This window comes from Xenopus laevis, chromosome 9_10S, assembly GCF_017654675.1.
Source record: "Xenopus laevis strain J_2021 chromosome 9_10S, Xenopus_laevis_v10.1, whole genome shotgun sequence".
Taxonomy (NCBI): Eukaryota; Metazoa; Chordata; class Amphibia; order Anura; family Pipidae; genus Xenopus; species Xenopus laevis.
Window position 1 is genome coordinate 42,503,590 of NC_054388.1, and position 25,263 is coordinate 42,528,852.

Sequence of the window (25,263 nt, forward strand, 5' to 3'; positions counted from 1 at the left end):
CAAAGGGAGGAGTTATCCAAAGGCAAGTTAGGGTGAGATCTGGGAAGGATGTTTATTGGCTCTCATTATTACATAGGATTCTAAAAGTCCTATGGAGGATAGTAGGACTGACATAGCAATTATATGTTGTTTCAGTTTCATTGTTAGGAACCAAGGAGAAACATAACCAATGCGACCATTTCCTGCTCTATAAGAGCCTTATTCTAACATCTCTCCCTCCCCTCTATATGTTATCCCTGCCAAATCCCTAGCCCAATACCCACAATAAAGATACACACAATGACTTTGTGGTTAATCTGTGTAATCCACAGCTTTATTAATAATTAGATAAACTGCGCTTTTTGATCGCAAGGAAGGCAAAAAACCTCTGAAAAGGCCAATTCCCTTCAGTAGAGGGAAAAATTCCTTCCTGACCCCTTAAAGGCGATCGGATTTTTTCCCACGATCAATGCGCCACATTGAATCAAGGGAAGCGGAGGGGGGGGGGGAATATGGTAAGGTAAGGGACTGCGGTAAAAGGATGAGAAAGAGAAGGGAATATGGCAGCATAAACATAGGCACATCTAAGCCGCACGATGAATGCTGCATTCCTTTCCATTCCACTGGACCATGGGAAGCCTGCAGACCCCGGCATTTGCAGTCTGAGGGATGGAATGAAAAGGAATGCAGGGTCTACCAAGTGGCTTAAAGGAGTTCCTGTGTATAATACCATATTTTAGATAAAGGGGAGGAACCACTGGTGAAACTAAGGTGGCTGAAAGCACCGCTGGTGAAAGTACAGTGGATGAAAGTGAGGCATCACTGGTGGAATTGAGATGTCCCATACTTACTGCTGTTTCCTGAGGATGTGGTGCCTAGACTGAGGTGCATCTGTATTTGGTACCGAGGAAACTGCTGGTGGTGCTGGTATCATGTGCAGTTTGGGAGTTGTTCCGAGGACCATCTGTAAAACCAAACAAGATAAATCAAACTACGTATTTTTTTTTACCTTAGCAAGTGATATCCCTGTAAAATCCTTATACGGGTATGGGACCTGTTATCCAGAATGCTTGGGACCTGGGGTTTTCTGGATAACGGATCTTTCTGTAATTTGGATCTTCATACCTCAAGTCTACTAGAAAATCATGTAAACATTAAATAAACCCAATAGGGTGGTTTTGCTTCCAATAACTATATCTTAGTTTGAATCAAGTACATGAAACTGTTTTATTATTACAGAGAAAAAGAAAATTATTTTAAAAAAAAAAATTGGATTATTTGAATAAAATTAAGCCTATGGGAGATGGACTTTCCGTAATTTGGAGCTTCTTGGATAATGGGTTTCAGGATAACGGATCCCACACCTGTAATATTTAGGAGCACATTAAGCACAAATCGGGTGATTAAGCAAAATTAAATGATTGACCAAGAGTGGGAAAGAAAATGGATAATATACTGCACCTGAATATCTCTCATTGTTCTTAATCAGTATGGCCTTGTTGATCTTCTCTAGATCTTTGTAGAGGTGTTTCAGGTGGGCCTTGATGTATCTGTAGTCCTGCCAGAACTCGTTCTTAAGGTGTAATTTCCACCATTTTGTAATCTTCACACAGTCCTTGGCCATCCACAGATCATAGAGTGCAAACCTGATGTCATTGGTGATCTTGTCCCTAATGCACTGGAGATAAGGGCCTGCGAGTGGATCCTCAAAATCCCTGATCTCAAAGATGTCCAGATCAGGCGAGATCCACGATGAGGGCTAGAAAAATGTAAGAAGCAAGAAATCATTGAGGTCAGGGCTCACACTATGCTAAACCCTGTCAATTTTCTGTTTTATTGTATTTACGCAGAAGATATGCCATGTTTAGCATTGGGTTAGCCCCTCCTTTAACCACTTGGATACCTTTCTCAGCAGTCAGAAAATAAAATGAGGAAATTAGCTGTAAGCACCTTTACCTTTTCATAGCGCCACTGGTAGTAAAGCCTGCTACTTGCACTCATGCCCATCTTTGATGTTCCTGTAATATAAAATAGAGATTTGGGAAGGTTAGAGTTAACGTAAAGATGTAAGACCCCCAAATAAGCACAATAAAGAGCAGAGGTAATAACAGCAGCATATTTTGACCTTATTTAATAAGAACCCTTTTCATTCAGAAACTATGGTTCCAATTAGAAACAAATGCTTACTTATGTATATAGAATGCCCCTCCCCACCAGCTCCCTATGTCCCCATTTTAAGACAATACCATCCCATTTTATTTGGTCCACAAATCAGCCCATTATTTCTGTCAGGGCCCTACTTTCCTCTGGATCAGCAGTTACACAAAAAGGTAGACCTTGCTGGACTTGTGCCTTTTTTCAGCCTCTTCTACTGTGTAATACATATTACAGATGGGAACAGGGCCACCATTAGAAAGCACAGGGCCCCGTACAACAACATTTTCAGGGCCACCTGGGCCCCACCCGCACTTGCGCCCGAGCCCCACCCCAGATCCCGCCCACTCCACATCACAGTTAAAAGACCATACAGACGTCAGCACTAAAAAAGTAACCCCCCCCACACAAGTTATAAAAAGCTATTGACCTTATAAGTTAAAAAAAAAAAAAAAACATTGGCGCCAGGTCCCCCCATAAAAGTTTTTTTTTTAAAAGCATGTGTGCCAGGGCCCCCTTACAAGTAAAAAAAAAAAAAAAAAGAATTTTTTTTTTTAAAAAAAAGTATTGGTTCCAGGGCCCCCTAACAAGTTAAAAAAAAAATTGGGGCCCCAAAAAATATATATATATTTTTTTTAAAAAAAAAAACAAACATTGGTCGCAGGGGCCTATAGAATATTAAAATAATACATTGGTGGCCAGGGGATTAAAAAAAAAAAACCCTCAAATTGGTGTTCAGTAGAATTGAACTCATGGCTTCAGGACTTCAACTTCGCCTCCTTTTGTGACTTCGGGTCTTTCGCCGCTAAAACATAAGTGTTCTCAAACATGTTTGAGATCCAAATAAAACACTTATGTTTTAGCACAATTGCAACAGTGTGTGCCATCCTACTTCCTCCCTTACCCATCATCTACTCTAATGTTGAGGCCACTAGGATGAGTGGGACAGTTGGCCAATGGCAGTTGGAAAATGGCAGTTGGCAGAGTAAATGGTCTAACACTTCAAAAGCTGTAACAAGTAAACAAGAAATACCAAATACACTATATTCTATAACTACAAGTCAGCCACAGGAGTGCTGGGAATTGTAGTTAAGGCACAACTAGATAAGCACAGGTTTAGAGTCAGTGGGACAGCAAGTTCTCATGTTGTCTCACTCCCCTTAGCAATGGCACACAGGCAGATTTTGGGTACTTTGGCACCCACAAGTTTTAGTAGTTTGGGAAGGGGCAGGGCTGCCACCAAAAACCCATTTTCAAGGCCCCATCATTGATTGTCCCCTCCCTTGTAGTTGTACCCCTTTGTACCCCCTGATGGCTTATCACCAAAAATGACCCGTCCCCCCTTTTACAATGAAATTGGAAAGATGGAACTGGAAAGACAAACTGACTTCTCCAATGGACAATTTCATGACAAGCACCTTCCCAGACCATTACAATAGCAGGCAATGGTGGGGCAATTTTGGGAGCTTTGTCTCTAGACTAAACTCCAGACTGGGATTTAAAAACGGCTCTGGCATTTGAGACACACAGAGACCCTCACAGCCCCCCCCCAGCAGCCCAATAAATAGTGTCGGTCTTTGGCATCTTACAGCAGCCCCTTTGGCATTTGCCAGAACCCACAGATTGTCAGTCTGGGCCTGGCTCTAGTCCTAGAACCAGGGCCACCATCAGAACTCACTGGTAGCTGACTGGACTGTCCCATGCCCAATGAATGAAGGTCCTGCTGAGATCTCCCCTCTTAGCCCATCATCTACAACTCTGCTACTGGTTCTGGCTTTGAATGCTGGGAATTGTAGTTTAGCAGTGGCTAGAGAGATACAGTTATGGGATTATTGAGGCAGACAGTATTATTCTGTTGGGAATATGTTTTTCACTTTACTCTTTTGCAGCTCTTTATGTTTGAATTGGAATAGTTTTCTTGTTTCAAATGTTCTACCTCCCTAGCAACCAGGCAGAGGCTTAAATAGACATAGAAAGGCATAGTATCCCTTGAAGCTTGCAGCCTATTGCCACAGCCTATTGGCACTTGTCTATAGAGACTGAGACTAGAGCTGCATCCAACAAATATGCCTTAGTAGGGTGCAGCAGACCCAGCAAGGGCCTAAACATTCCCCCCCCTATGCCGTGCACCCTCACCCCCCCAGCTCCATCACCGGATTTCCAATGGAAATCCGTGGCAGAGGCTGGGGAATCTTTTTTTTTTTTTTTTCCTTAAATTTAAAAAATAAATTTATAGGCACCCGAGGACCCCCCCCAAAACCTGCCGCCTTAGGCACAGGCCCTCGGGTGTCTTAATATAAATACGCCCCTGTCCTCTCCAAGAGATAACACGGCTCCTACATCAGAAGCAGTTTCTGGAAACCGCAGATATTTTGTATGTATAATACTGTAGCAGGTGCTGAGGAAGGCATCCACCTTCTAATTAAATCTGACAAGGACAGTGTTTGCATGCAGTGCTTCCTTTAATGAGGACTAGCTATACATATGCAACAGTTACTACTCTATATATTTATAGAAAAGTTGTTGTTAGGTTTGTGTGGAAACCAAAATGTGGGTACAAGTAATTTGTGTAATATGTTTTCTTCCTTGCCCCCCCCCCCCCGGAAAATTTTCTGCCAACGCCCATGGTTACTGCCCCTAAGCAAACGTACTGCCTTTTATTACCTGACCCCCCATAGTGTCTTAGCAAAGCCAGTTATCACTATTGTCTATTCTTGTAGCAATGCAAGTAGCTGCTACTAGTAGCTCCATGTGCCTTCACCCTAAGGGTCTGGCCACATGGGCAGAATCGGGGATATTAGTCGCCAGGCGACAAATCTCCTCTCCTTCGCGGCGACTGATCTCCCCAATCTGCCTTCCGCCGGCTAAAATTTAAATTGCTTTGGGGCAGGCACACGCCAGGCGACAAATCTCCTCTTCTTCGCGGCGACTGATCTCCCCGATCGGCCTTCCGCCGGCTAAAATTTAAATTGCCTGGGGGCAGGCACACGCCAGGCGACAAATCTCCTCTTCTTCGCGGCGACTGATCTCCCCAATCGGCCTTCCGCCGGCTAAAATTTAAATTGCCTGGGGGCAGGCACACGGAGCACTTTGTTTTCCGTAGTTTCCTCATGAGGCAATTGCGGGCGACTTTGGAAAACCAATCGTTCCGTGTGCCTGCCCCCAGGCGATTTACATTTAAGCAGGGGAAGGCAGATCGGGGAGATTAGTCGCCGCGAATAAGAGGAAATTTGTCCCTGGCGACTAATCTCCACGAATCTGCCCATGTGGCCAGACCCTTATAGTTTAGCACATTTGTTGCCGTGATACCTCATTCACCCTCCTCCCATGATGCTTTCTGTCTTTAAGCCATGGCAAAGGTCTAATGCTAGCAGAGAAAAAAAGTATACACTCATCCATCTTTTATTTGAACAAGTGTGGTTGAAGAAGAATAAATGCCATCCAATGATAGATTCTAACTAGGAGACTAGATCTCATCATACATTGACTTATGTGTTTCTCCCTAAATTTACATTTTGTGCTATTTACCTACCATGGCTTAAGTGCTCTGTTTCAAAAGTCAAATAGAAATGACATTCTACCTACAGTAATGAAAGTCTGTGAATGTTACAACATGCCACAACATGAATTTTACCATCATAGTTTGGGTGCTTTTTTATAATTCTCTATTAGTAGACCACGCAGAGGATAGTTGATCAGTTTGGCCCTGGCTGCTGTTTTTTATCCCCAACTGCGTTTCTTCCAATGACATTTGGTTGGGAAGGAAAAGACCTTCAGCATCTGCTAGACCCTTTTGGGTTAATGTGATGGGATTCTTGAGCAGCCTCTCCTTTACAAAGGTCCTATGAAGGCTTAATATGGAATTCATCACCAGATCTTGTAGATTTTTCTTTTCTTTTTTAAGTTTTGCCTGGGATCCCAGCCAGCATTTTGTCTATCACCCAAACCCCTGTCTTCAGCAGCTAAATACTGGTGAAGAATGAAGGTAGGATACAGTTTGTGACCTATGGCACCAAGTCTAATGACAAAGAAAGCTGTTCTTCCAGGATTGTATGTGTGAAAAGTAAAGATGTGGATGTATTAAAGATACTGTCTAGTGATCCATAGCCAACTTTAAAAAGAGCGCTGTGTTCTGCCTTAAGAAATGGTCTACCGATCTGGAAAGATTTTAAAGTAGTTATCAAATACCCTTTCCAAAATATGTTGTCACATTAGCAAAGCTTAATGAGACAGCAGATAATGGCTTCAATCTGATCTTCATAGGATCTTGTTTCCACACCAATGTGGGGGATCTGATAATGAACATTGAAGCAAAACTAGTAGGAAATTCTCTGAATTACAATACCATGTAGAATGTGTGTATAATCATACAGGTCAGTTTAATAAAAAAAAAAAAAAAATGTCACCATTATTTTAGTAAATAACAAAATTTTTTTTTTTAAAATAACAAAATTGTTCTGATGTTAATGGGGCTGATCTAAGTTCATCCAAATGTTCTCAGTTCCTGTAACTTCTATTGAACCGTTTCATTACAGTGCTGATTTTGTTTATTGCTATATTTAATCCTTTTTCTTTGTCTCTCTTGATTATTTGTCTTCCAAGGATGCACAAACCGGACCCTATCAGAAAACTTGAGACGACGTATCAAAAACAGGATTTGCGGACATCTAGCGTGAAGGTGTTAAGCTCAAATGAACAGGCGACCAAAAACAGGCTGTATGTGCCCCGATCATTGGGTCTTAATAGGGGAAGAAACACTAAATCAAAAATGTTCATACCCCATGAGTACAGCAAAATAAAAAGCATGTTGTAACAATCACAAAATGTATTGGTGGGGGTTGGGCAGGGGGCAAATTCCGGAAAACCAATTTCAACATGTCAGGGAGGGATGTTCCTTCATGTATGTTTGGGCTTTGGACTTGTAAGCATCAGGAAGGTATGAGATGTTAGTTGGTGCATGGAAAACTGAATAGGAGAGATGCGGTAATTGGTTATGTAGTGAATAAAGTACCCCTCTTGTAAATTATAAGGATATTTTAAGTTACTGAGAAGTTTCATGACCATATATAAACACAATGCTGAGTATTTTTATATAGGTCATGGAACTCCGAGGTTACTTCTAATATCCTCATATTTTGCAACAGGGGTTCTTTATTATAATACACAAGATTCAGTGAGTCATGTGACAAAGTACATCACTACTCACTGTTTATAACTGATGACATCAGTACTCACCATTTATAACGATATCATTTACAAGCTTGTTATAATACACAAAAGCCATGAATATCTTGTAAATTATATCCTTATAAACGGTGACTAGTGATGTCCTCAGTTATAAACGGTGAGCAGTGATGTCATTTTTGTCACATGACTCTCAAAAACTTTTATATTATAATAAATAAAGTACCCCTTGTTAGTAAATTTGAGGATATTAAAAGTCACCGAAGAGTTCCATGACCTTTATAAAAGCTCATGGAACTCCTTGGTGACATATAATATCCTTATATTTTACAATAGGGGGACTGTAGTCACTATATAACCAATATATTATATAATTCATCTTTACCTGTGGCTTTACAACAAGCCGCAACTCCAGTCATCTAAAAAATAAACAGCTACCCAAATGAGTTTCGTTTGACTGGATTATATTCATGTTAAGGGCAGAGACAGACGAGAAGATTCAGGAAGATTAGTTGCCAAATCGCCTCTTCCTCGGGCGACTAATCTCCCTGAACTACCTCCCCGCCGGCTAGAATCTAAATCAACGGCAGGATGGCACTCGGATTGTTTTGTTTTCTGAAGTCGCCCGAAGTTTCCTTGTGAGTTTGTGACTTTGGAAAACGAAGCGCTCTGAGTGCCATCCTGCCGATGATTTAAATTCTAGCCGTTCGGGGAGATTAGTCGCTCGAAGAAGATGTGATTTGTTGTCGGGTGACTAAACCTCCCCGAATCTTCTCATCTGTTTCTGCCCTAAGGAGTGTCAACTAAAACCTGCCTTAACAATGGACCCATTGATATGGCAGATAGATAGATATGGGCCGTGCAGTCTTGAATGCAAAAAAAAAAAACAGCCATTCTGTATAAAACATGATGTTGTGCTCCTCCTGAATGTGTTTACAGACTTGTGATATTGAAAACCAGCCCCAGTCAAGCTATAAATTGCAATAAATCTTTTCAGTCAGAAGATATATGCACTATTTTCTTGGCTCTCACAATCATATTAATGGAAATCTGTTCATTGGCATTTAGTTATTTTCCTAATGCCAACGAGGCACCTGGGAATATTGGATCTTAATGAGTTTGGCTTGTTTAATTGATGATGCCAATGTTTACCAATTAGAATTTTAATTCTGGTTGTTTCATGATAAAGTTGCAGTGTTCTGCCTCTAGTTTGGTGTGTGTATATAGAACATCCCTTCTCTGTACATTTGTATTTATACATATGGGTGAGTGCTGCTCTTTTGTTTTCCTCAGACAGCACAGTAATGTGTTTTATTATGCAGTACACACCACTCCTTCTCATTTTATTTGCATTAATTAAATGAGTTGTGCTGCCATATTGTTTATGTTAGTTACATATGAAACACGTGTATGTGCAGTTCTGGGCAAACAAATCCTTTGTTTTGTTCCTATAGTAGGGCTTATACTCAAAATTATAACACTGGTACCTTGTCATTCCCATCAGAGAGAGATTGCGGACACACAGTATTGAATCATCTGGAAAATTAAAGCTCTCTCCAGAACAACATTGGGACTTCACAGCAGAAGATTTGAAGGACCTAGGGGAGATTGGCCGAGGCGCTTATGGCTCTGTTAATAAAATGAGTCATACTCCCAGCGGGCAGATTATGGCTGTTAAGGTGAGTTCCCCCCCACCTTTATTGATGCTCAGTTTAACCCTAAGTATCGACTATGCTGCACTAGAGAAAGTGACCGTGTATCCCCTACCCTCAGCCACCTGTACAGAAATTATATTCATCAGATACCCAGGGAACTCACTGTACCTACTGCACTGGGAGCAAGTGACTGTGTATCCCCCACCCCTTTCCTGCCTGCACAGAATGTACCATGCCCAAATACCCAGGGAACCCACTGTACCTACTGCACTACTGTGTGTCCCCACCTGCACAGAAAGTACCTTCCCCAGATGCCCAGGGAACCCATTGTATGTATTGCACTGGGAGGAAGTGACTGTTTATCCTCCACCCCGCTCCCACCTGCACAGAAAATACCTTCCCCAGGTACCCAGGGAACCCACTGTAGCTATTGAACTGGGAGCAAGTGACTGTGTATCCTCCACCCCTCTCCCACCTGCACAGAAATTACCTTTCCAAGATACCCAGGGAACCCACTGTACCTGCACTGGGAGGAAGTGACTGTGTATCTCCCACCTGCACAGAAATTACCTTCCCCAAATGCCTAGGGAACCCATTGTATCTACTGCACTTGGAGGAAGTGACTGTGTATCCTCCACTCCTCTCCCTCATGCACAGAAAATACCCAGGGCTACAATGTACCTACTGCACTGGGAGAATGTTATATACTTACATCTATCCCACCTGCACAAACCCCCCTTCCCCAGATAGCCAGGCCTCTAGCTGGTTGGTTCCAGACCTGTAACAGAAATGTAGGCTAAAATAAGTTTTGGTTGTTGATTGCAGAGGATTCGCTCCACAGTGGATGAGAAAGAACAGAAGCAGCTCCTGATGGATCTGGATGTGGTGATGAGGAGTAGTGACTGTCCGTACATAGTCCAGTTCTACGGGGCGCTATTCAGAGAGGTTGGTGCTGTGCTCCTACACACAATCTATGATGATCCAGTTGTAGTCTCCAAACCTCTTCCTGTCCACATGCCTCCCACACTATTTTATCAGTCCATATTTCACTTTATCTACTTCTTTCTTCCCTTTATTAAATATAATTTTTGCTTCCAGTGTCCCCAAAATGAAATGCTACAAACTGTTGTATTTAGTGCCACCTCGAGTGTTGTGCCTGTTCGTGCAACTGATGCGTAAGGTGATCCTCAAGGGAGCACTCTAATTTAAAGGAGAAATAAAGCCATTTATAAAGCATAAGGCCATTGCACAGGCTTCCCTCCCTAACCACACCAACCAGACTCCTGAGTACAACCCTGCACCTCCTGTACCTGATACCTAAAGTCAAAGAGCTAGGTCCTGCCCCTATTATATCTTATTTTTGATGAGCTACCGCAGGCGTAGTGAGCAAAACATGATGTGGCTTTTCTTGCATTGCAGGGTGACTGCTGGATCTGTATGGAGCTCATGGCTACCTCGTTTGACAAGTTTTACAAATATGTATATTGTAGTTTAGATGACATTATTCCAGAGGAAATCTTAGGCAAAATCACTTTAGCGGTGAGTATGTGCTCTGCTCAAACCTCTAAATATGCTTGTTGCACCTTCAGATTGTGACATAATTTTCAGGTGTGTTTATACATGTTTTGGTTGGAGGCAATGTACGCAACTTATCTATGCAACTTTAAATATAACCACTTTTTAATTTCAGTAAATTTTTATTGTATAAGTACCCTTCAAATTAGACATGAAACCAAAATCTTTTTTTTTTTTTTTTTATCCAAACTTTATTTAAAAATCACGTATTGCCTTCTCTGCCTCTATGTCTGAGGCAGACGCTCAAGCCAGCCATCCCTTTTGGAACAGCCATTTGAGAACAGTTTGCAGAATCCCAAAACAGGGAAATGCCTCTGCCTGTGACCCAGAAACTTCAGGGTGACCTGAGGGAGGGAGTTGGATTATATGTTATTTCCCCCATGTTAATCTTTCTCCTCTCTCCCCCTCATTCCACAGACTGTGAAAGCCTTAAATCATTTAAAAGAAAACTTGAAAATCATTCACAGAGGTGAGTGCAACTGCAACCTGTTACCAGCCCATATACCGATACAGCAAGCTTCTGAAAACTAACCAGCCTTAAAGCAATGTAAACCCAGAAATCACATTGTGTTTAATAAAGGGCAGTGTTGTTCTAAGCAGCTGCCCAATAGACATTCATTGCATTTGTGTTAATATATTTACATATCTAGTCTGTTTCTCTGCACTTGTGGTTCTGGAAGAGAACTTACTTCAGCTGCATTGTCAAAACCAGCAGTGCAGAAAGGGACTAACCGACAGACACTGCTTTCAACTGAAATTACACTGACCACTCAAAAACCACTGCAAATAAGTGTGAATGTATATATGTACAAGGTGTGAATGTGTGTTGAGAAGCTTCTTTGAACAACATTTTCTTTCATTAGGCAGTTTTTTTTATTGACATCCCTTTTAAACTTTAGCCTGGTGAGAATTATGGGCAAGCAGATTGGTCTTTACTTTTTATTATGGGGTTATTAAACTATTGAAAAAGGGCAGTTGCCCTTAAAATTAGACAGTAATATTTTGGGAATTAACCATTGTTGCTTTGATTTGTCCAGATTTTTAAAATGACATGGGTTTAAATTGGGATGCACCAAACAAGGATTTGGCTGTGTCAAGCACATCGTCCTGTGTTTGGTGCATCTCCAGTCTTTATCCTAGGCGTTTACCTGAAAATTATACACTTCAAAGTATACATGGTTGATAAAAGCTGACAACTGGTCCTCAAGCTTATTGGCACTTATGTAGGGCCCTTCTGAAGGGCAGGCTAGAAAACCTGTTGGGCGGTGTCTGCCTTATCACTTTGATGCATTCATCTCCCGACAGGCCCTATAGTGATCCGTTAGTTGGTGACTTTACCAAGTGTGCATAAAGTTCATTTTAGCCCACTGAAATCTATGGAGATAACCCAGTGCAATCTCATTTGGTTAACTGGCAGTTTTCTTTTTATGTGTGTCCGCTTCCCCTTTACTATTTAACTTCTCCTTTACTATTTAACTAGCAGAAAACAGGTGGTGGTAGGGTGATAAGGGTAGACTTTCAATATATTTTTTAAATATTATTTAAATATTTTTTGGTAATAGGGCTTGTCCCATTAGCAGGTCAATGCCTTGTCTTTTGTCTGAAACTTCCATTGGTTAATACAGTAATCTGAGTATTTGGTGTGTAAGACCTAAAACATATTGAGTTTATCTCTCCTGTTCCTACAGATATCAAACCTTCCAATATTCTCCTGGACACAAATGGAAACATTAAACTCTGTGACTTTGGCATTAGCGGGCAGCTGGTGGATTCCATTGCCAAGACCAGAGATGCTGGGTGCAGACCTTACATGGCAGTAAGTGATTCCTTCTGTGCAAATGAAATATCTCTGAATAAAAGGGGTTTAATAATACAGCTGCTAATGTTGTCTAAATTGTCACCTTATTGCCCACGCACCTTGCTTCCAGCAGTCTTCAATTTTCATAGATTTATTTACAGAGAATGCTTTATATTGGTGTATGAAGAAGGAACACAGTACTGGGGTCATGCCCTAAAAATATTCCATAGTGCACAATTAGTTGGAACATGATTCTAAGGTATTTGGCTAGTACTGTTCCCTGATACTAAACTCGGTATAATCTCCTCCTATCTGTGTTCTGGGGTGCCAGGTTCAATTGCAGCCAGGGCACTATCTGCAAGGATAAGTTCCTCACACACCCAACAAATATACAGACATGTTCCTGATATAATTGACCAGGGGAGTGAATGTGATAGAGCCCTTAGACTGTAAACTCTGCTGGGGCAGTGACTCAGGGGAATGATGTATAACCTTTACAGATCACTGTGGATTGTGTTGGATATTTGCACCATACTCCTTAAATCTCTGTGTGTGTACAAGTGGCTATAGGGCCTATTTATCATGCAGCATTAAAACATTGGAGAAAAACATGACAGGTGATGTTGCCCATAGCAACCAATCAGCACTTAGATTTCATAAGTCACCTACAAGTTAGAAAAGAAAAGCAAAGATCTGATTGGTTGTTATGGGCATTATCATTGGTGATGTTTGTCAACAAGTGTTTTATACAGCATAATAAACAGGCCACTATATGTAGATGTCACAATGGAGATCAGTATTTGTTCCTGGACATTTTCCCCACTATATCTGTGTGGGAGGTGTCTAATTTCCCCTTCCTAGCCCAGAGAATTGACCCATGTGTTCCATTTCTGGCTGTGTTGCTCTTTCTCTCTCTCTCGGCAGACAAGCTGCTTCCTGTGACTTTCCAAGCCACGTTTGGGAGCTAAATTGGGAGAGCTTCAGACGGGGAATCTCCACGTCACAGGGAACACATTGGGTCATTCCCAGCATAACTTCAGGGGACAGGAATGTGCCGCCAGGACTTCCTATATCAGTAAATCTTGCGCTCTACTGTGAAGGTTCAGTCAGTAGTTAACCCTTAACTAAAATCATCCAGACATGGGTCAAAATAGGCAGAATAGAATTTAAAGGGGACCGGTTACCTGAAAAAATTATTCTTAATTCTATTTAATCCCTTTAATCAAGCAAAATAAACTTTAATTACACTATTTAAATTATTTGAATCTTTGTTTCCTTTGGTATAAAAATTCATAATTATAGCAAGCAGGGGAGTCCATTTTTGTGGACATTGTTATTAAGGCAAGCCTTGTTGTTTGTGCACCAGAAGTGGTGACCTGATGTCCATCCCCATGCTCTGGCTACACAATTAAATGGTAAAGAGAGAGGGGAGAAAAAAAATGAGTTTAAAACAGCTATGGACGCTTAAAAAAAAAAACAATTTGGATTTTATTTTGAAAAGAACTTTTAATATACAGCTTTAACAGGCTGTATGTAGTTCATATCTTTATATATTATCAAAGGTTAAAGCATGCTGGCAGTTGGAGCTCAGCAACTTCAAGAACATGCTTTTTAAGCAACACTGCTGAATAAAAAATTTGCCCCACTTGTCCAGAGCTTGTGGACACCTGATGCGAGAGCATCATCATCATCATGTTGTCATTTAATCATTTTGACTCTGATTGGATGATCAGTGTCATAGATGGGACAATATAAATTGCCAGTTGCCCTTCTAAACCAGTGGCCTATTTTTCAGTGGTTTGAAGGGTGGTGGTGGTGGGGGGGCACATGGGCCATAACCATTTGCTTTTTGAATCTGACCTGCATGCTAAAGATTAAAAGCAAACTAACTGGACAGTTATGTCCCTTCAAGTCACAGACTAACTCAGAGTTAGAGAGCTAAGAAGCAGGAAGTAGTGTCCGGGCTATTATGTTAGACATCTGTTCACTCCAGCCTTTATGCATTACATTTTTGGCTACCTTACTATATTAGAAACATTTTTTTTTATTATGCACAGCTTATTTATTAACCCAGATTTTATTTACACTGGACTGTTCCTTTAAGTGTATACTCGGCTTAAAGGATAACTATATCCCAGGAACAATGTAGATATCTATAAAAATATATTGCAGCTTGTATGAAAAACCCTCCTTCATCAAAATAAAATTATACTTTCTTCGTATCCGAAGTACTAATCCTAAATAGAAAATTGCAAATATTATGTACTGAGGTCCGTCCCCTGGGACCCTACTACTCACAGTGCACACAAGCATGCTAATGTCGCGCATAAATGTTGGGTCACAATTAAATTAATGGACAAAGCTGTGACTTTTACACTCACACTTGTAACTCTAACTTTCTGTTTCACACTTCTAACTGTACTCTAACTTCCTGTTACAGTTCAAGCTGCAGTATTTCTGGTCAGGTGATCTATGAGGCAGCACCCTGACCATCACAAAATGGAGGCTCAAGGGAAAAGACATAAAAGGGCAATATTTACTTTAAATATATATTCCACTTTGTAAGAATCTTTAATAGGCCACTTAATATGAAATAAATTATCTGTTGCTTGAGTATTCATTCTGGGGGTATAGTTTTCCTTTAGGGTCAGGGCACACAGGCAGATTCAGGGAGATTAGTAGCCCGGTGACAAATCTCCTCTTCTTCAGGGCGACTAATCTCACTGAACTGCCTTCCCGTTGGCTAAAATGTAAATTGCCGGTGGGATGGCACTAGGAGTACCATACTACTACTTGCCCCTATTTCCAAAGCCTAGGTTGCAGGCAACTGTGCAGATGGGACAATGTGATTGGTGTAATCAGAAGATGGGATTGTGGGAGTACTTCGCACTGACAGTACAGCCGTTAGCTGGGCTCAGGATTAGACTGAGCAATGTTATGTTTATCATAGGAACCTCGTGGGGGTTACGCAAGCTGAGGCATGAGCTAATCCTTTTGAAGCTATTAGCATGGGCACTGGCCCAAGTGATGTCATGGGCTAAATTTAGCCCTGCAGAAGTCCCACGCTGCTATAACATCATAAAGCTCCCCCCCCCTGCCTGCCCTGCTAATTCTGAATGAGCAAGCCAAGGTATTTTCTCAGCCCAAAGCACTGAAGAATTTGGGTGACGACATCCTATCCCTTTGATAGAAGGCTCTTAGTCAGGAGCTGAGCATCTCATGAATTATTCTGCATGCGACTGATGTCACAGGCACCCTCCCCCTGCTATTTCCACCACTGCCGGGATACTGGAATTCTCCTTATAATTATTTCTGCCTGGCCCTTGGGGGCCACCGTTCCGTCTGGCAGAAGCTTGGTCAGGAGCAGGGCAGCAGCAGGTACCAAATAAGTGAAAGTGCCTGTTTGCAAGGAAACACCGGGGCTATTTATGTCCATTAAGCCTGAGGCTCCTTGCAAATAATATGGCTATTAACCAGGAAACAAATACACAGGAGTGTCTGGCGAATTGCACCCAATGTCAAAGTCTTTTGTAAAATTAACAAATGCTGTAAAATTAGGGAAAACAGAGGTACAATTGAAGTTTCACAGAGACCGTTTCCCTTTGTGCTGCTAAAGCATAATCTCTAAATACTCCACTGCTGGGAATTACAGTAGCCATGCAGTAGGAGGGCAGGAGCAGTTTCCTTTTGTGCTGCTAACTCTTTGCGGTCTTCTCTTCTTGGGGTTAAGCTCCCCATAGACGCGACGATTCTTCTTGCCGAACGACCGATTTTAGGGAAGCCCAACCAATCCTTCGAAATTATCGTGCGGTTAGTGGTATTCGAACGATCGTACATCTTACGATTTTGCGGCCGACATCTGTCGGGAAATTGATCGGCCAGGTCAAAAAATCTTTGTCGGTCCCAGTGCAATCTATCTATGTTTGCAGGGCCAAGCAGGCAGCTCCCCTTTGTTTTCCTGGCAAATTGGTCTTTTTAGTTCGTAGGACGTACGATCGTTCTGAGAAGATCGTGGTCTCACGATCAGGATCTGATCTTTTAAAAACCTCAACATCTATGGCCAGCTTTACAGTCAGTTACCTCCTTAGGGGTTCCTAGATATCAATTGAAAATTTGCTACTACTAACTGTGCTACTAACTGTATGATGGACAAGGTCAGACAAGATCATTTGTGCCCATAAAAAGTATAACTGCAAATTGCATTCCTGGCTGAAGGGGGTTAAGGGGGGTTAATGCTCATGTGGGTTTATATTTCCCTCTTGACTCGTTACATGGCATCTGCACCAGTTAAAGGAACAGTAACAACAAAAAATGAAAGTGTTTTAAAGGAACGACCGTATAATGTACTGTTGTCCTTCACTGGTAAAACTGATTTGCTTGCTATAGAAACACTACTATAGTTTATATAAACCAGCTGCTGTGTAGCCATGGGGGCAGCCATTCAAGCACAGTAGATTTCTGAAGAATCCCGTTGTATACTACAGAGCTCATCTTTTATTTGCTGTGTATCCTGTGCCTTTTCTCCTTTTTCATCTTTGAATGGCTGCACCCATCGCTACACAGCAGCTTGTTTATATGAACTATAGTAGTCTTTCTGAAGCAAGCACACCAGTTTTACCAGTGCTGGGCAACCGTACACAATATTTTAAAACACTTCAATTATTTGGTGTTACTGTTCCTTTAAAGGCAAGGTTGACATAACAACAGAGAGTGCTGGTCGTGCATATTTCTTCGCTGCCTTCCCCAAAATAAAGCCAGTTATTTATACATCCCACCCCTCCTGCTTTCTCTCTACTGCACACTCTGCATTTTAAGGAAATACAAAAGGAGTGAGATCTTTCTGCGGCTTCTTGTTGGACACTGGCCAAGGTTGACTCAGTAGAGAAACAAGCCTGTGCATATTTCAACTGCCCTGACGTAACTGAGGATTTTACTACAGGATTAGTCACCCCAGCGAAAGGGTTGGCATGGTCGTAACCTTTCTCAGCAAAGACCTACTGCTCCCTCCTGTTACTGGGGATATGTACTAACATGGGCATAGTTAGCACCATTCTATTAACCCATTGCAATCCACACAGTTAAAATAGTGAAAGCTGCCTGCTGATTGGTTGCTGTGCTTTGCTGATCTGGTGCTGTTAGGATAATGAAGGCATCATTCTGTTTGTATGGGGTCACATGGTACAACACATTTAATGAAGGCAAAGAACCCCGAAGTTATTAAAAAATCTTCTATTTGTCTCGGTTTATCATGGGGCCCTCAACTGCCTGACCTCTGCCCATGTTCACTTGAACGCTTAAAAGCATCAAGTCGATCTAAACCCTCTATGCAATTTCCCCATTGCGCCCCCCAAGAGGTTTCAGTTACAGTTGTGGAAGCAAACAACATGGATCTAAGTTCCACTGCCAGTAATCAAGTGGCTCCATACTTAGCTGGGCCGTCTCTCCAGAAGACCCCAATTATTGGCGCACTGGTCATCTGCACCCCCTGGTTAGTGAACCCTTCAGCAAGTATCTCCCCCAGCCACCCTAAGTTATTCCAACATCCAGGCAAACCCCACTCACAAGCTCCTGATCTTTCACAACATGTTAATTATGTTTCCTCTTAGAGTCCCCGACTGCAGTACCCCATGTACCCCTTTATGGCACCCACCCTCGAGATCTAGACTAAAGCTCCTAGCATGCCCTATATACAGCTGTGTTCAGAATCATAGCAGTATGACTAAAGCTCAAAATCCTTATAATAGCTTTTATTTCCATACATGCCAATGCATTAGAAAAACACTACACATTCTATTCCAAGAAAAATTGATCACATTTGTTTTATTCCTTTACAGAAAGTGAAGAAAAGGGAATATTAGGCTGTTCCAAAAAAGAGCAGTGTCTGCATTCTTCTTGGCAACTCAAACATTCACTGTATAAACTGAAAAATATTTAAATATTTTGCTTTCCTTTGAATCACTGAACTAATATTTAGTTGTATAATCAGTGTTTCTGAGATCCGCTGCACATCTGTGTTGTATGGAGTCCACCAACTTCTGGCACCTGTTACATTCCACAATTCTTCTGCATTTCTTGCTTTTGCCTCAGAAACAGCATTTTTGATGTCACCCCACAAGTTTTCTACTGGATTAAGGTCCAGGGATTGGGCTGGCCACTCCATAACATCATTCTTGTTGGTCTGGAACCAAGATGTTGCTCATTTACTGGTGTGTTTGGGGGTCGTTGTCTTGTTGAAACTCCCATTTCAAGGGAATTTCCTCTTCAGCATAAGGCAACATGACCTCTTCAAGTATTTGATGTATTGAAACTGATCCATGGTCCCTGGTATGTGATAAATAGACCCAACACCACAGTATGAGAAACATCCCCATATCATGATGCTTGTGCCGCCATGTTTCACTGTCTTCACACTGTACTGTGACTTGAATTTAGTGTTTGGGGGTCATCTGACAAACGGTCTGTGGCCTCTAGACCCCAAAAGAACAATCTTGCTTTCATCAGTCAACAAAATGTTGTGCCATTTCTCTTTAAGGCAGTCAATGTGTTCTTTGGCTGATTGTAAGCTCTTCAGCACGTCTTTTTTTTTTTTTTCAACAATGGGTCTTTGCGCGGGCTTCTTGCTGATAGCTTGGCTTCACATAGGTGTCTTCTTATTGTAACTCACATTAGTACAATCCTTCTTTGATATTTCTAGGGCTTAGTCTTTGCCATTTTGGTTATTCCTCTATCCATTCGAATGGTGTTTTCCATTTTCCTCCACATTTTTTCAAGTTTTGGTTGCCATTTTAAAGCATTTTCGATCATTTTAACTGAGCAGCCTATCATTTTCTTTGTATGTTTTTATATGTTCTTCTGAACAATGTTTGGATGAGCCATTTTACTCAGATTATCAGAGAGAAATGCATTATAACCAGCATGCACAACATTTGCTCCTTTAATAAGGGCTGTAATTGACACCTTTTTTTCACATTGAATGACCTCACTAATTGAACTTAACACTGCTATTGTTTGGAACAAGCTATTATTGTTTTGAACACTGCTATTATTTGGAACAAGCCTCAATTAATGATTCAATTACACAGAATCAGCAGCATGCATGTCATCACTGTTGGTTTTCTATTACTCTACTACATCTACTAGTAAATTATTTTCTATGTAAAAATAGAATTTCTACCATTAACAGTGAGTCATTAGGTTAGTGATGTCTGACTGCTATTATTCTGACCGCAACTGTGTGTTAATTCAGCTGTTGGTGAACTACAATTCCCAGAAATTGTAGGTGCGTCTGTGTGTGGTGGCATACTGTATTCTTATTGGCTCAGTGTGATGACATTTCTCTTTTTTTATGTTTTACAGCCAGAAAGGATAGACCCAAGTGCGTCCAGACAAGGATATGACGTCCGGTCAGACGTGTGGAGCCTCGGGATCACGCTAGTGAGTCTCTACAACCTGAATTACACAAAATATATACAGTAAAACATGCGCTGCTTTATCACCCAGAGCTGCCAATGAGCAGTTAGCTTTCACTGATTTGCTGCCAATTGAATAATAAAGGCAAACTTCTGGTTGGTCATTTAATGGCTGTTGTTTAGTTTGCGATCCCTTTAAATAAAAGCCACATTGAAATCCATATGCTGCATAGCTGGTTACCAGTCAGCTGCACTGGTATCTAAGCTAACGTACCACAGCCGATTACTGATTAAAGGGATCCTGTCATCGGAAAACATATTTTTTTTCAAAACGCATCAGTTAATAGTGCTACTCCAGCAGAATTCTGCACTGAAATCGATTTCTCAAAAGAGCAAACAGATTTTTTTATATTCAATTTTGAAATCTGACATGGGGCTAGACATTTTGTCAATTTCCCAGCTGCCCTTGGTCATGTGACTTGTGCCTGCACTTTAGGAGAGAAATGCTTTCTGGCAGGCTGCTGTTTTTCCTTCTCAATGTAACTGAATGTGTCTCAGTGGGACATGGGTTTTTACTATTGAGTGTTTTTCTTAGATCTACCAGACAGCTGTTATCTTGTGTTAGGGAGCTGTTATCGGGTTACCTTCCTATTGTTCTTTTGTTTGGCTACTGGGGGGGAAAAGGGAGGGGGGATATCACTCCAACTTGCAGTACAGCAGTAAAGAGTGATTGAAGTTTATCAGAGCACAAGTCACATGACTTGGGGCAGCTGCGAAATTGGCAATATGTCTAGCCCCATGTCAGATTTCAAAATTGAATGTAAAAAAACCTGTTTGCTCTTTTGAGAATTGGATTTCAGTGCAGAATTCTGCTGGAGCAGCACTATTAACTGATTCATTTTGAAAAAAAATTTTTTTCACATGACAGTATCCCTTTAAATTTGCAGTTGAACAGTGGTGGAATTAAATGATTGAGCTGACAACTTTAAGGGTGTTTATAATGGGTCACTTATCAATTTTGTATTAAACGAGATTTATATAGTATATAGTAAATGCTGCTTTCTCTCCGTATCCCCAGTATGAGTTGGCCACGGGCCGGTTTCCTTACCCCAAGTGGAACAGTGTATTTGATCAGCTGACGCAGGTTGTGAAAGGCGACCCCCCTCAGCTGAGCAATTCAGAAGAGAGGCAGTTCTCCCCGAGCTTCATCAGTTTCGTGAATCAGTGGTAAGTTCTGTAAAGGCATTTGGCGGGTTAAAAGCTTAAAGCCGGGGATGGGAACACTTGTCACCCCAGGGCAATAAGGTCAGTTAAGTTCTGGGGCAATGCTAGGATTCGTGTGGCACAGATAAACCTTTAAGAGATACTGACACTAAAATTAAACACATTTTAACATCAATCATATATGTAAAATGTTGCCATAAAGTATTTTCCCAATGCTTTTACATTACCTATCCAATCCCCAATGTTCCTCTGTGAGGGGGCTGCCATATTTGTGCAGCAATGGTCCATTAGCATTAGAAACTCTGACAGGTTAAGAAGGTCAGGATTACAAAACAGTCAGATTTAGGAACTTCAAGTAACAATTACTGACAAAGGGATCTGCAAAACATGACCTATAGGTAACTTTTAATGTACATTCATGTTTTGAAAATTAGCTTTTTAGTGTCAGTATCACTTTAAGGAGAACGAACAGTGAATTGATTAAAGGGCATCACATAGAGTTAGTTGAAGCTTTGATTATGCTACCGGCTGGCGAGTGGCAGAAAATAGCTTCCTTTTGTACATTTATTAATGGAGTTAATGCTGCCACCTGCTGGCTGTGGGATGTATGGCACATTAGTCTTCTTTCTACTGCATTACCACAGCAATAAAGTAAAGCAATAATATTTAATGGTTTGAACTTCTGTCTGGGGCCCTTAAGCCACTGGTTTGGGCCCCTCATGTTTGATTTAATAAGATATTATTTTGGAGTTTTATACATAATGGGTTTTCAAATGGTAGATCCAATAGCTGTAAGTGTTTTCTTTTTAATCATGAAAGGATTAGGCCGGAATTAAAGACTCAATCTGGTTGCTGGTGTTACTCCACTCTTGCCCATATTGCTGTAGTACGTCTTTCAACAGCCCTTGCAGTACAGTGACCGTAAAGAATCACAGACTTCCTCATTCTGCTACAACTAAATGGGGTTCCCCCCACCCCCATTCTGAGATGTTAATAACTGTATTTTTGTATTGTTCCAGCCTTACCAAGGACGAGTCAAAAAGACCAAAATACAAAGAACTTTTGGTAAGTGAGAATATTTTGGTATCCATGACCTGCGATCACACCCAACTAACCGCATAGCCCACACCAACCAATCAGAACTTGACTTTTAAGCAGTCCTACTGCAGCCAACCAGCCTCAATAAATCCAGTTATAGTCGTGCACCCCAAATTTTTCCAGCAGCAGAGAAAGGTCAAAGACTCAGGACAGTAGAGTATAACAAATACAGGTATATCATTTGCAATCTGATAATAATGCCTAAATGGTAGTAGGATTTGCTGCAATGTTATCTGGTTGCTAAGAGCGAAGACCCCACATCATGTCCCCTTATTCCCACCAGTCTCCTAACACACAGCATTTTGCTAGTGGTCCCTGAGTGTAGCCCTCTCTGTTTTATTAACCATTCTCTTTCTTCTAGCGTCTTTCTGCTAACTAGAGCTCTAATTAAGTCAATGAGTCAATAATGAAGATTCTCTGAGCCGCTCGCTACACGTTAAATTGTTACCAAGAGACCACAAGACACTTAAGTCTCTGCTAAGCTTCGAAGAATTTTCATCTACAGCCGTCTAAATGGCAGGGCTTTAAAGGAACAGTAACACCGAAAAATAAAAGGTTTTTAAAGTCATGAAAATATCATGTAGTGTTGCCCTGCGCTGGTAAAATTGATCTGTTTGCTTTAGAAACACTACTATAGTTCATATAAACAAGCTGCTGTGTAGCAATGGCGGAAATTGAAAAAAGGTTATATGGCACAGGTTAAATAGTGGATAACAGATAACACCATTATGTTCTACAGAGCTTACAGTATCTGCTGTGCAACCTGAGCCTGTTCTCCCCCATTGCTACACAGCAGCTTTATTTATATAAACAATAGTAGTGTTTCTGAAGCAAACACAGCAGTTTTATTAGTGCAGGGCAACACTGCATTATATTTTTATTACTTTAAAACACTTACATTTTTTGATGTTACTGAGCCTTTAAAGGACCAGTAACATATTTTGTTATTTAAAAAACAAATTAGTTTCTACTTACCTAAAAAAAAACCCACCAAGGCCGTTTTAACTTTAAATTTGCAAAGTCTTTATTAAGAAATTACTCACCGATTCTCTGCTTGCGCTCCTCTTCAGAAACGGCGACGATCCATCGTGCGGCACTCGATTTCTCCTCTCTGCCTTGTATAGGCGATAACCAGGGAGAAGAAATCAAGCACCGCAAGATGGATCATCGCCCTGTTGCCGTTTCTGAAGATGAGCGCAAGCAGAGAATCTGTAATCTCTTAATAAAGACTATCCGAATTTAAATTTAAAACTGCCTTGGTGTTTTTTTTTTTTCGTTATTTTATTTTTTTTCAATCGCAGAAACACCCCTTTATCTTGATGTACGAAGAGCGCACAGTAGACGTGGCAGGGTATGTTGACAAAATCCTGGATCAGATACCAGCTTCCCCCAGCTCCCCGATGTACGTCGATTGACACAGCCCTCATGCGAACTTCTAGCGACAAGGGCTGCGAGTGAACCAAGACGCAGAGAGATTTCAACCCGCGACTGTCAGTGATCGCCTATTCTCCCTTGCTCCAGCGCCACGTGCAATAAGATCGGTGTTCGTTTCATTTCCCTTCCATCGTGTCTGTGTGCTACTGTCACATGTAAATCGCATCCCCCCTTCCTTTTAAAGAAACAGCTGGTCTCATGGGACACCTGTCTGGGTCAGTGGAACGGCCGCGTGTCCACACTCTATTCATAACTGGGTTGGGGGGGAGGGGAATTAAAAAAAACAAACAAAAAAAAAAACTAGATGCTGCATGGAACAGTAAACAGATTTTATCTTTATTAGAAAGGAGAGATCTGGCGCCATCGTACAACCCGTTACCATGTCCCGGAGTTGGGCAAAGAATATGAATTATATAAATATATATATTTTTTATTATTTTTTAAAAAACGAAAATAAAAAGTACTTTTTTTAATTTCATTTTCTTTTTTTTTTTTTTTTTTTTTGGGCGGGGTTTCCTTCACAAAGTGCAATAGATGAAACTGATTCTCCGCCAGGCGGTCAGGTGACGGATCCTGTTCTGGACGCTTTTTATCGGTTGGCCCCTCAGGCAGAGAAGGGTTAATGGTTGAAAAGGAAAAAAAGAGATCTGTTCTGCTATTCTAGTTATTTAATGTTCTTGAGAGTGGGTGGATTTTTTTTTTTTTTTTTTAATTTGTAAGGAATCCTGTTAAATATAGTGAAATATCTCTTTACCAAAAAAAAACAACAAACATTAAAAAAATAAAATATGATGTTGCATTGATGAAATCTTCACATTAAACTATTAAGAGATGAAATATTGCTTATAAGAGAAATGTCTGTTCTTTTTACATAAAAGGTTTAGTTTTATTTTAATATTCAAGATCACTTTTGAAATGTACTTTATTAGAGGGTTTTTTATTTTTATTTTTTTAGAGGGTTCTGGCTTTTTTTGTAATTTAAATGCTATTTTATTACTGTTTTTTTTTTATTTCAGAAGGTATTTTTTAATATAAATGCTTTACAGGTACGGGATGTGTTATCCGGAAACCCCTTATCCAGAAAGTTCCGAATTATAGTAAGGCTGGCTCCCATAGACTCTATTATCATCAAACAATCCAAATTTTTCCCTGTAATAATAAAACAGTAGCTTGTACTTGATCCCAACTAAGATATCATTAATCCTTATTCTAAGCAAAACCAGCCTATTGGGTTTAATTAATGTTTAAATGATTTTCTAGTAGTCTGAAGATCCAAATTACAGAAAAACCCATTATCCGGAAAGCCCCAGGTCCTGAGCATTCTGGATAACAGCTCCCATACCTGTATTACTATTATTATTATTATTACTGATTTTTTAAATTCAAATTCTATTTAATTACTTTTTTTATTTTTGAGGGTTCTATTTTTCATTTATTTTACTGTTTATTTTTAATGTTTCTGTTCTTTTATTTAAATACCCGCTTGTATATCATCCTTTTTGCTGTAAACTTGTGCAATATGATTGTAGGGTTTACTAACAAGAATCACAGCCAGAGCGATGTGGTTCCTGTTTGTGGGCTGGACCCCCCAACCATCCATCATTACTGGAGAAGCTTTGGAGGGACAGAGAGAATTCAGGGAAGCAGCCTGGTGAGATGTAGCAGTTTAATAAAACAGTAGTGCTACCTACTGGTTAAAGAAGTGCATTGCAGGTGCAAGGAACCATTTTAGTTGCGTGCAGTCTACTGCATA

General features: G+C 40.8%; 1 protein-coding gene across 1 annotated transcript in view; it reads left to right on the forward strand.

Annotated features, from left to right (window-relative positions):
• Positions 1-24,347, forward strand: part of map2k4.S (mitogen-activated protein kinase kinase 4 S homeolog) — a 38,762-nt gene extending 14,415 nt beyond the window's left edge. The window contains exons 3-12 of the mRNA XM_041578047.1: positions 6,736-6,849; positions 8,822-8,996; positions 9,798-9,917; positions 10,392-10,511; positions 10,965-11,016; positions 12,236-12,363; positions 19,702-19,779; positions 20,833-20,981; positions 21,998-22,043; positions 23,378-24,347. Coding sequence (XP_041433981.1) covers positions 6,736-6,849; positions 8,822-8,996; positions 9,798-9,917; positions 10,392-10,511; positions 10,965-11,016; positions 12,236-12,363; positions 19,702-19,779; positions 20,833-20,981; positions 21,998-22,043; positions 23,378-23,491 — 1,096 coding nt within the window. The 3' untranslated portion in view covers positions 23,492-24,347. The remainder of the gene's footprint in view (positions 1-6,735; positions 6,850-8,821; positions 8,997-9,797; positions 9,918-10,391; positions 10,512-10,964; positions 11,017-12,235; positions 12,364-19,701; positions 19,780-20,832; positions 20,982-21,997; positions 22,044-23,377) is intronic.
• Positions 24,348-25,263: the final 916 nt, after the last annotated feature.